At 41.8% G+C, this 12811-nt stretch overlaps 1 protein-coding gene across 1 annotated transcript in view; it reads right to left on the bottom strand.

Annotated features, from left to right (window-relative positions):
- pacrg (PARK2 co-regulated) overlaps nt 1–12811 on the bottom strand; it is a 93512-nt gene that overhangs the window by 41568 nt on the left and 39133 nt on the right. Inside the window, exons 3-4 of the mRNA XM_030787470.1 lie at nt 9525–9696; nt 4725–4874 (exon numbers count right to left, since the gene is read on the bottom strand). Coding sequence (XP_030643330.1) covers nt 4725–4874; nt 9525–9696 — 322 coding nt within the window. The remainder of the gene's footprint in view (nt 1–4724; nt 4875–9524; nt 9697–12811) is intronic.

Below are 12811 nucleotides of genomic sequence, written 5' to 3'. Positions count from 1 at the left end.
GAGCTCTGAGAGACTCCTCTGACCTTTCTGACCTTCGCATCTGGCATTTCACCTTTGATTCTATATGCTGAGAGTGTGATAGCGTGTGCCAAAATATGAACTTTTAACAGTCTTCTTACAGCACACCATGAAAAAGGAGGGAAAGGATATCAAAAAAAATGTCACAATCCTGCATAGACTAAATAAGTGCATTAAAGTAAGGAGGGAGGGAAAGGACAGGGAGAGGAGGGGAAGAGGAGATTGTGTGTGAGATCAGTGTGTGTGTGTGTGTGTCTGAGGGAGGGAGGGAGAGAGAGAGAGAGAGAGAGAGAGAGAGAGAAAGCAAGGGGGAGCACCTGAGTGGCTGAGATTATGCATGAGCTACTCGCCTTATCAGGTGACCTTTAAATTGGAGGCGCAGCATTACCACTGCCCACAAAGGCTGGTGTCTTTACTGTTATTGGCTAAGAGCCTCAGACCTGCTGACAACAGAAATTAATGCAGGCTGTGGGCATATCTAGAGGGGAATGAATGTACATAAGTATATTTCAATATTTTCAATATCTTTTTTTAAGACAAAGTGGCAGAAGGAGAGACAATTATTATGTGATGTGAAGCAGGCGAGAATGCAGACAGCAGTTGCCCGTGCTTTGGTCTTCCTGTGCCTGCCCCAGCAGCAAAAGAGGATGTCAGGGATGGAGAGATTGGATTGCCTGATAAATATCTCATGGCTAAGGAAAGCCTGCGGGATTGCCAGACAGGACTGAAACCCCCATTCCTCCACCGTGGCAAGCTGTCTGAGGGAATATGAGGGTTCTATCCAGAGCAATGTGTGTCACATTACGCTTATGTGTGTGTGTGTGTGTGTGTGTGTGTGTGTGTGTGTGTGTGTGTGTGTATCCATGTCTGTGTGCGTGTGTGTATTCAGAACATAGGGCATGCCCTGACTATGTTTCTGTGGGTCCCTTAACAACAGCTGTTGACAATGTTCATTAGATTAAGCTAATGTTTATGGAAGAATCCCCACGGAAATTGAGCCAACAGAAGATCTGTCTCAGATATGGAAATGAAAGTTAAAATCAGAACAGCACGAGGAACCTGTTTCTGCTATGGTATATTTATGTAGAAATGATACAGGAGCATATAACATTCAATAACTACTATAAACAGATATCTGTAATCTATTATAAATCTTAAATACTAGACAACTAAATAATCCAGTCTATGACTGATAGACATACGATATGTCAAAAGAAGCACATAAAAAGATACGAAATGTGTTTGTGTGTGTGTGTGTCTGAGGAAAGAGAGCGAGTGAGGGAGAAGGAAAAAGACTGTGTTTATGTGAGTTTGTAAAAGGGAGAGAAAATGAGAGGGTGATGAAGGAGCAGGGAGGCTGTGACAGTAAGGTATAGTAAAAGGCAGGCAGGGTTTTTAGGGTTGCAGTGGTGCGGGGGTGGGGTGTATGTACAGGGGCTTATCTCAACTGGCCACATTCCCAACAGCAAGATAAAGGAAGCAAAATTAACTAGATCACACTGGGTCTGGCACTGATGAATGAGGAACCAGAGACTTACAGCACTCAGATAAGGCTGGAAAGTAATCATAATGGCATCCTAAACACACACAGACACACACACACACACACACACACACAGGTTACGAGCATAAAGCATTCACTACAGCAGCTAACATTAGAACAACATCTGTACCCATCATTAGTTAGCCATGTTTAGTGACTGGTTCATACATGTAAGAGGAAAGGATCACTCTTTGTTTCAGTGTTAAAAGATCAGTCAGTGACTTTATGTAAGTGAAGCCCAGAGGGCCATGTGTAACACAGAACTAAGAACATGACTAGAATTAGGACATTCTAAGATTCTTCACAGAGATGACAAGCAAAATCATTCATTTCTGTACAAATGAACATTTGTTTGGCTCTTTCCCAAAGTTTAATGCCTTTGAGTCGCTAGTTGAGTCGGTTCCAAACACTGTGATTTGGTGATCATATATCAAGGGGAACATAGAAAGAGGCAGAGTCAGATGTTGTGACAGGACATGCAAAAAACATCCCTTTAAAAAAAAAGAAAGAAAGAAGGAAAAGAAAAGAAAAAATCTCACAGGTGTTAGCAAGTAAACAAACACACATAAATCCACACACAGAGGACACACACACACACAGTCACACACACACGCACACACATACACCCCAGCTGTTCCTGGAAAGAGCTGAATGCATGCACTGGAATTTGCTGGATGACAAGCTGCATCTCTCCCTCATAAAAACTGTTGCTGTGTTTGATTAAGAATGAAATTCATCAAAGTCTGCAGAACAAGAGAGCTGTGCAAATTACACCTCTGGTTTTTGCCCTCCTTCCTCCATGTGCACATGCAAACACACACAGACACAACCACTTACAGCTACTGTACCAGAACAGACATACAAGCAGACACACGCACACACACATGGACCCAAAGCAAACACATATGTACATACTGTAAGAGGTCCAAAAATATAATGCAATTAAAGAGACCAATTGAGTCCAAATGGTTTTAACAGGAAATGAAACATTTCCTCTTTCTTTACAAACAGACTCGAGAAAGATGGTTCCATTAGGAACCCTGGCCACTACCAGATTATAAGGGTTTGCACATCCTCAAAACAGTGTCACTGGTGGCTGTGTGCAGAACACAGAGAACAGCATCACTGGCGGCTGTGTGCAGAACAGAGAACAGCGTCACTGGCGGCTGTGTGCAGAACAGAGAACAGTGTCACTGGTGGCTGTGTGCAGAGCACAGAGAACAGCGTCACTGATGGCTGTGTGCAGAACACAGAGAACAGCGTCACTGGTGGCTGTGTGCAGAGCACAGAGAACAGCGTCACTGATGGCTGTGTGCAGAACACAGAGAACAGCGTCACTGGTGGCTGTGTGCAGAACACAGATAAGATCACACAGAGACTGGAAGACACTGTTAGTGACAAGCTACACAAAGACAGTGGTTATAACCAGATAAAGGAATAAAGAACCAGAAAGCACAGAAAGAGTCAGTGTGGGACGTGTATGTGTATGTGTGTGTGTATGTGTGTGTGTGTGTACTTGTCTGTTCATGTGAGTACCATGGCTTTAATCATGCAAGGGTTCCCTGTTTACATTTTATGTTGCTTGTCTGATTCTTTTTCATGCCGTGGATGATTCAGTGTGGATACAGGTCCTGGGTCATTCCATTTTCTACTATAATAATAATAATAATTATAACAATAATAATAATAAAGAAGAAACTGTAACATGTTTATTTAAAGATAACAAAAGAGAAAGAACAGAACCAAATGAGAGTTTTTGTAAAATGAACATCTAAACTAAGAAACTCTGGCCAGTTTTAGAGGAAGCAGAAATACACTCAGAAAAACTGTTCTCTACTGATCTCCACTCCTTCATCAACCCAATCACCCTTAACACCCAGCCCTGATCCAGCCATTACTAACAGGTAGACTGAACCGAGAAGTCAGACTTCCTAAGATTGTTGGAAAGGAACCTCCAATCCATGTGTGACAGCCTTTTAGCGTCAGCAGTAGCATTTCACGAGAGTTCACTGGCCAAGCACTGCATCGGAGCCATGTCAGACTCCAAAAACGGTTAAAGGGATTGACTGCAAAGTTAATTTGCCAAGCAGATGTACATGGAGGGCTGGGTCTAAATAAGAAACAGATTTTTCCTCCTTTACTCCTTTGTCTTCCTCTTTCTCCCCTGTCTCTCTCTTTTGTCTTTTTTCCTTTGCCAAAAGCGTACCAGATAATGTAATGGAATTAAACAGACAAGAGATTCAAATTGGATATTGATTAAAGCAGTGAAAGCTCTGCCTTGTTCCTGTTATTTAAGCTGGTGTTTATGTGATTGATTCACAATGCTGCTTTTCACAGTCCAAACTGACACGGCTGAATAAAACGCTAGCCCCCGCAGTCCTCTAACGCACAATGGCAATGAATAGAGCATGTCCCAACTGTCTGACTCCAACACACAAACCTCCACCATCTATTGAATGCCAATCACAAAATGGCTGACGGCGGGTCGATGGTGACAGACATGCGTTAGCAAGGACATTGTCTTTTTTTGCTAAAGTAACATAGCAGATTCTGTCAAAGCTGACAGTGTGATAAGCAAGTGTCAGATGAGAGCAAGTTGGAAAAGAGCGGTCTATGCTCATATGGAAATGAAATAAGTACTGTTCATTTTAAATCAGTCTTTAAGTTTTAGTCCTGATACGTGCACCAACAAGAGCAGAAAATGTCACTGAAGATAACTTAAGGTTTTGAGGGTTCGTGTGGGGTCAGAGTACTGAAATACTCATACCTCAGTGTAAGATAGTTCAACACTGCCAAGTGACAGCTGCTGGGTCACGGCTAGGTAGTGGAGCAGGTTTTGTTTCCTGATGTGGGTTATTGCCATTGAACCATGAATAACCTAAGGTGACTCTTACACACTTACCTCTGTTACTGACTCTGAGCTGCTCTAAGTAAACATGTCTGGATAAGGGTCTGTATCTTAAAAATATAAAGCAGATCTAATATATCCCAGAATGCAGAAGGAATCATCAAAAACACCACCATCAGTACCTGATCATGTCATAGTAGACCAGATGACTCCCTTTCCACCCTCACCCATCAAAACACATCACCAAAAAGGTGCTGAGCAGTAGAATACACAAACACACACACACACACACACACACACACACGAGTTACTCACTCTTCATGTTCTTAAACAGGTTGAAGACGGGTAGGATCTGTCTGAAGTAGGGCACCAGTGCCTCCCCCACCTTGGCGTCACAGATCACCAAATGCTGTAGGCACTTCAGTGTGGTGCAGATCACCTGCTTGTTCCTGGTATTCAGGGCATCTATGCGAGAGAGAGAGAGAGAGAGAGAGAGAGAGAGAGTGTCAAAGGTCAGTGGGTAAAAGATCCCTCTAAGAGGAGTAGCTCTGCCACAAGGTCTTCTCAACAAACCTTACAATTCCTTCACTAATGGCCCCGGGAGAGACATCTAACTGAGAATTAGTGATTCAGCCCCTTCAGTTCCCTGCCACTTAGGCCTAACTGATAAGAATAATCCTCAATATATTAAGGCCAAATCAGGCAAAGGCATGCACAAACACACACACACACACACACACACACACACACACACACACACACACACACAATCACACAGCAAAGCCTACTCGTTCCTGCCAGCCCCCCCAAATCAATTCCTGGAGCCAAGATCGGCCTTCAGATGGAACCCACTGCAATCGGACGTGATGATGCGTATGTGTGAGTATATGAAACGGTACAATGTTGGGAATAAGTTTGTTGTATTTGCATGAATGAGAAAGAGTGACAACATATAGGCCTATATGAGAACGTTTTCTTTCTGTGCGACCATTCCACCTACGTTTATTCTAATTATTATGGCATGACAGGAAACTTCACACCCAAACCCATGTTTTAGACATTATTAAATATACAGCACAAGACGACACTCACAACCCACCCCTTGCACCTATACAAAGTCTTTATACAAGAAAGAAAACAGGGTCAGCATACGTCTAACTTCACATCCACAGAGGCAGTCACTGTTCTTTCAGTATAAACTGTCAGGGGACACTCATATTTTATAAAGAAGCTGCAATCGTTTCAGAATATGACTGAGAGAATTGGAAAGTGGTTTTGGAACATGCTGTGGGTGGGGGACATGAATTACATTAGTGTTGTGTGCTAGGGAGGTGGCAGTGAATAGCCACTTACTGTAAAATGTCCTGTATGACAGCTGGAGCGGAGAGGAAGCGAGACACAAGCAGAAAAACACCAATGGCCTCATGACAAAACATAGCCCATATGCAAATGAAGGCCTGTCACAATCAGACACACAAGCTGATATTGATAGCAGCTCAACTGTGGCACAGATACAAACCAAACAGACATAAAATAGAAACACTTGCAGACAAACTAACACAAGGACAGAAAGACACAGAGACACAGACACTTACACAAATCATTCTAGCATGCCAACGCACATAGACGCATACACTTCGATACATCACAATAACACACAAACACACAAATAACTAAACACATACATACGCATTAAAAAAAACAAAACAAAAAAAACACACCCTTGCAAAGATGCACACACAAACAAAAAAGCTGCCCATATGAAAATGGATGACGCATCACAAGGTAAACAACGAAAGAAAAAGAGAACAAACACGTGGCCTTCCAAATTAGACGCGCTCATCTTCCGTGTTCCATTTTCTATCACAACCAAATGTGGACAGCCAAATGTACACATGCATGCATACCCGCTCTCTTACCTGCAAAGGCAGTAGGTGCACACATTAAGTCTGATCTTAACTCTAGCAATTTTCCCCTGCTATTGCCTCGCTGAATTACCCATTAAGACAGTTTACTTATTTTTCACATAACAGGAATGAAATAATCACGTGAGAGTCTGTGGGGTCTGTATTATACTCATTCGGTCAAAACCTTTTGCCAGTGAAAAGTTAACATCAGGAGCTCCATTTTTTTTTTTAAACACAAATTACAAACAATGAAAACGGAATTACCAAAGCACAGCAAACAATTTTCCAAGGTGTGACATTTGGAAGGTGTGAGAGCGTTCAATTATGCATCAGTGCTTGTGTAAGGGAGCTTCCCAGTCACATATATTGAGGCCATGGTATCCAGGAATAAAGTTATCATTAATTCATGTTGCCGTGTAGCATATTGAACTGTGGAAATGAATGGCCCAGTGCGTTCTCCTATTGAAAATGTCACAGACAGGGTGACATTTTGAAGAGTTTTAGTAATTGTATTTGTTAAAACTTCGAATATAAACATCTCTCTACCCTCACAAAAAAAAGGAATAACACGTTCTTGTGCTTAAGATGCAGGGAATATAACAATGAAGGTTTCATTTTGCTTGCATTAGAGCAAATGTTACGCCCGTTTTGTGTGAGTGAGAGGAAAACAACGTCTGCTTATTTTTATCTATCCAAAGAACAGGAAGGATGTGTTATATCCTTTAAACTCATTCAAGAAGTGTTATACACAAGCATACTTGGCTGCTTGCATACTTTAAAAATACAATGAAGACAATAAGATTTCAGTTTAGAGCTGTTTTTCAGGCTTAGATTCAAACCAGAATCAAAATCAAAAATTCTTCCTTGTTTGCACTCCAAAATGATCTTATTTTCCAACTGCTAGGCCTGTATGTAGTAGAGTGAATAAGATGTATGACTCTATTTATCAATCTCTCTCAAGACGTCATATTATAAATCAGTACATGATGCATTTCAAGAAGAACAAGGATGTTTAAACCTTGGACTGTTTTAGTTCTCTCAGAGGATTGTGTAGAGAGGCTGGGTCTCCTCATTGGTAAGTCTGGAGGCAGTCTGATATTATACAGCTAACTGCCTAATAACAATACGCAAAGGGCACAGAAGCCAAATTCATGTCAGCAAAACTTTTCTGCCTCTAAGACTGAAACCTCTCTCTCTTTTCTCCCTCACTGTTTCTTTTTCTTCTCTCTCTCTCTCCTCCAAAGCAATTAATCTGCAACAGAGATATAGACTGGTGGCTTTGCAGAATGACCAGCGAGCCAATGGGCGCCATTTTAATAAAGCTGAGGGCCCAATAACGAGCAAAGCCATTTAAAATTCCATTATCAGCTAGGTGTGTGTGTGTGTGTGTGTGTGTGCATGTTCACGTTTACATAAAGAGCATATTGGCTTTGGACTTGCCTTGCAAAGCAGATGACGAAAGTTGGCAAAGGATTAGGACTTATAGCGTGGCATGTGTGTTTGTCCATGCATATAAGTAGAGACTGCTGAAAACAGCAAAGAGTTTAAGCCATTTAATGTAATTTTCAGACAGTTAAAAAAAACAAAAAACGATGTACACAGGCCTGTCAATCAGATCAAATAATCACAGAAAGATATTAACAACTGGTACGTAATTATTTTCTAACTGTATGATATAATGATATAAATCATATTCAGCTAAATAATTAAAGTGATAATATAAATTGATTTTTGTGTATTTAGTTTAGTGGTGTTGTTGTGACACAGCTGAATGCATGGCAGAAACTACAATGAAATCAATTAGTCATTACAACAGAATAGGTGAATAGAAAATGAAACTTTTATGCTGTAGTGGACAGAAGTGCATAAATGCATTGCTATACACAAAATTGGCAAATTGTAACAACAGTTTGGCGGTGGAACAGTGAATTTAACATGGTTTCACATGTGTCTTATGGCTCTGAGCTCACTTTCAGTCAGACAAGTGTCAGCTTCCTGGGTCACAGAGTCACTCATGTCAACATTTGGTGAGTGTGTTAATGCAAGTGTAGGTATGTGCGTGTGTCTCTACATAGTGCTTAAACGTGGTAAATAGGGGTTGGGTGGTCAGTTGTCCAGCTTTTTGCCCATTATTTGAAGCAAATTTTAAAATGCAGATTCAACTGACTCCAGTCAAACGTAACAGACCCACGTGTGTTCTGTCTGTGGCTTAGTGTTTCTTTACCATTCAAGTTTATAGCGTTGTTTGTCTGAACTCTATGTCTATTTTTATAAATACTATAGATCACGGGGTGTGACTTGTTACCATGACAACCACCACACACAGATATGAGAGAGACACTGTGGGGCTAATCACTGGCAGACGAGGAGGCACGTTTTTCTGGGCACAGACCTCCCACATTTCAAATATTTCAGTCACTTCAGCGCTACCACAGGGCCGCACGCACTAGTATTTCTGTGAGGATTTGCACTGGCGTTCCTTCCACGGGACTGTGTGCGGGTCTCTGAGAACAAGGGGATTTCACAGTTGCTAAGAAAAGAACAGAGGTCTGTAGGGTTCTGTAGTTAGGGCCAAATTAGGCCAGGCACAAGGCTGGCCAAGCCATATCAGAGGCAGCAGCATGACTGTGGTTAAGTGGCTGGGAAACACAGTGAGATCAATTACAGCAGCATCCACTATGTTAAGCTGACCAGTGTCAGAAAAATATTTAAATACTTCAGTAATCATGGAGTTATTTGCTCTTGAGAAATTCTGTTCTCAGTAAGCACATTTCATCCCCTCTTCAAAAATGCCTGAAGTAGGTACCCATTCAAATTTCAAATTCATTAATGATGAATGTAATAAATCAGGGCAAGATTAAAAAAAAAAAATCAGTCATCAATAGAGTGGGCTTATTCATCTCACTGTATGTGTTGGCATACGAGTATGTTATTGCTTTGATGTTAAGGTTTTTTTTTTTTAATTGAGAACTTCTTGTGGTTGTCATATTTATATTGTGTTAGAATAGTGATGTACAACCTGTTTTGGTTATGTTACAGCTGTAGTATGATTATATTTTGGTTAGGTTGAGTTCTGGTAACTATGCTGTGGCTATGCTTATGTTTTATTGAGACTCGCTTGTTATGGTTTTTGGTTATGCTACGGTTAGTTTTGCTGTGCTGTGTTAATGTTACAGTTATGCTTTGGTCCCTCTGTGGTTACACTCACTTCTGATGGGGATGATAAGTTGTGGGATGACAGGAAGGACCCTGTCGCTTCCATGATCCAACATGTCGTGAACACCCTGTCGGGCGAAAAACTCATAGGGGTGAACCGTCTCGCAAAGGCCGTCAAAGAAGAGTGGCAGGTAATGATGGTAGTCCAGGTCCTGAATGTTCACCTACACACACACACACACACACACACAAACACAAGGTAAACAGGGTATGACACCAGAGCATAAAAGATATGACAGGCTATAGGTTTGTCATAATGTTTCCCCTCTCTTTTTCTGAATTATAACTCATTATTGTATCCTCTGTGCCATTTTTATGAGACAGTAGAGTAGTCCAAGAAAAGCATTGTCTAAATTTAATCAGCCAAAAAGGCTTCTTCTTCATTGACAGTGATATCACTTCATTTTCAAAAACCACATCAACTTTCAATTCTCAAAATTTCTAGTCTTTCAGTCCATAGTTAGGTTGATAGTGGGGCAAAACTAATGAAATTCCATAAAGATGGACAGATCACAAGATGGACAGATGATGCAAATGTGGATATGCAAACACTAGATATATTACTCTAGCCTCTGTGGATTTCAAAAAATCAATTTAACAACTTATCCACATCCATCTTTGCCCCACTCTCCCCTTCACAACACTCTGAGATAGGCAGTGGTGCACATGGGCTGTTTTTCCATCAACCCCTCCTTCCTGTCCTTAAGTTAACTCTTCACATAAACATGAAGCCACATAGTGAACAATCCTAGTGCTCCCCCATATCATACCACTCACCTTGGCCTCGTCCAAAAGGACAACTGCTGAAAGGCTTATGATAGCCCAACATGTGACATCCTGCTGGCTAACACATTAACACCTGTTCTGGTTCTTTATGGTGCCAGAATAAGCAAGCACTCTAAAACAACATGGACAGCAGTGGGAAACTGGTGACCTTCAGGATAGAGGACATAAAATGTATGTGTTCGTATGTGTGTTTGAGTTTGTCAGTGCAAAAGTTGTGACAGATGGGGTGGTGATTTTTTTTTTTCTACTAGGAACCATGTACAAATGGGTGCATATTAACAGTACAAGAGCTAACACAGTAGCTGGGAAGAGAGATAAACTATGTGTGTTTGTGTGTGAGGGTATGTACAAAAAATGTGAGTGTGTGGAACATGTCAATGTGTGCATGCGTGTGTGTATGTGTGTGTGATTGGGGGACGTGCGTGAGGAGGTCCTAGGGTGAGTAGTAGGGTTACAGTGCCCAACACAGTTCTTTTGTTGCTAGAAGTAGAGGGCTCATGTAGGCAGTAGTGAAAGTGAATCCAGGCGGAGCACGGGTAAACAGCCCACAGCAGCTAGCAGTGCAACCAAGCCCCTCTAATCTCTACCATTCCTCCAACCCCTATCCAAATGTCACACAGACACCAAGGCAGGTGCTTTGAAGTCCCGGTGTCTCCTTAAGCGCCCCTTAGTGACAGAACTTCAAAGATACACACACACACACACACACACACAATCTTCTGGGTAAACCAGGCCACAAACATGCAGGCCAGGCCAAAAAGACAAAATGACAAATACACAAACAAAAGGATTCAGGCACCTGTCTGCACACACACACACACACACACACACACACACACACACTCACAAAGAGAGAAAGTTAGCAAATAGACAGTGATCACTGCTTTGAGACAATCTTCTCTCTGACCATGACCTTTTCCAGTTTGGTCAAGATCATTTCAAGCAAGACAGCAGGAAGAGGACCAGAACAAAAGCAAATATGTGCAGGGCAAGAAAAGTGGAATGGTGTGCACATGTGTGTGCACACATGCGCGCGTGCGCACACACACACACACACACACACACACACACACACACACACACACACACACTCACACACACACACACACTCACACAATATCTTAGCTGTAAAAACTGCAAAGGAGTCACCCTGATAATGCAGCTCTTAGCTTAGTAAGCTGAGAACAACAAAGGAACAAAGCAAAACAAAGGAATGCAAAGGTAGAAATGTAGAAAAATGGAATTTTTGAAAAACAAAATCTCAGCTTAGCAGCAGATGCGACAGTTATGATTTGACAGATGACTGAGTATCCTTCCATGGTGAGTTGTAGTAGCCAAACAAGTCAGACAAGCCACGTCTTGCTCAGAGCACAGGAAAGCAGGAGCTAGACCAGAGCTCGGCTCCTGAAACACTATGATAATCATGGCAGACTTTGCCTGTTTCTACATTAACTGCCTGTCTAGCTAGTATGAGGGGTAACTTATCGTATTGATTTGCTAGTGGCCAGGCAGGCGTATTTCACAAGACGAGAATGCCACACCCCACCAAATCCAAAGAATTAATGGATTACTGCAACAAAACAAATCTAATAAATGGGGGTACATTTAGTTCATTTCTCTGCTTTCTCTGATCTTATACAGTCAGCATTATAAGTTCAGCATGACCCATATTTTTGGTTGTGGGTTAGCTTTCTCTTATCACAGTTAGTCTCTGTGCCCAGTCATAATTAACCAGCATTTAACATTAGCTGTTTACTGTACTGCACACACACACACACACACACACACACACACATGTTGGCACACACGCGCGCGTGCGCACACACACACACACACACACACACACACAATGCTGTCATCCAGGTTTTTCCAGTTGTGTTACAATGTACTCAATCACTCTTCTGCAAAATCCAGTACGCTCATCTGTGTAGCCAGGGTCTTAATATACATGTGAGACATGATAAGATAATTGCCATGGTGACACAGGGGAATGAGGGGCAGGGGGGTAGCCTATAGCGCCATTATTGCTATTACACATTATTATTTTAATGTCGATGAAGGAGAGGAGTGACCAGCCCAGAGAGAGGGAGAGAGGGAGGGTGGGATTTGTGCTCAAGAGTAGTTTGTATCTAAGAGAATAAAATATTGCATACAATGAAGAGATCCAGTAAGACTCTTGATAAACTGCTTCACTCATATAGCAGTCTGCAGCCATTTCAAACTGTTCCCCAAATGAGACTCAGAATATCCTCACATAGTCATATAAACAATAACTGCAAAAGGCATATTCATAGCTATGAGAATAATTCACAAACATACATACAAGGTCAGTCATTACCCTCCCGCAAACACATGCTAAGAGACTTTATCAATACATCTACATTCACTGAGCATTCTAAGGCTGAACACTGACACACACACACACAGATACACACAAACAGATACGCGCACGCACACACACACACACACACACACACAGACACACACACACAC

Source organism: Chanos chanos, chromosome 10, assembly GCF_902362185.1.
Source record: "Chanos chanos chromosome 10, fChaCha1.1, whole genome shotgun sequence".
Taxonomy (NCBI): Eukaryota; Metazoa; Chordata; class Actinopteri; order Gonorynchiformes; family Chanidae; genus Chanos; species Chanos chanos.
This window is presented reverse-complemented; position numbering and strand designations above follow the sequence as displayed.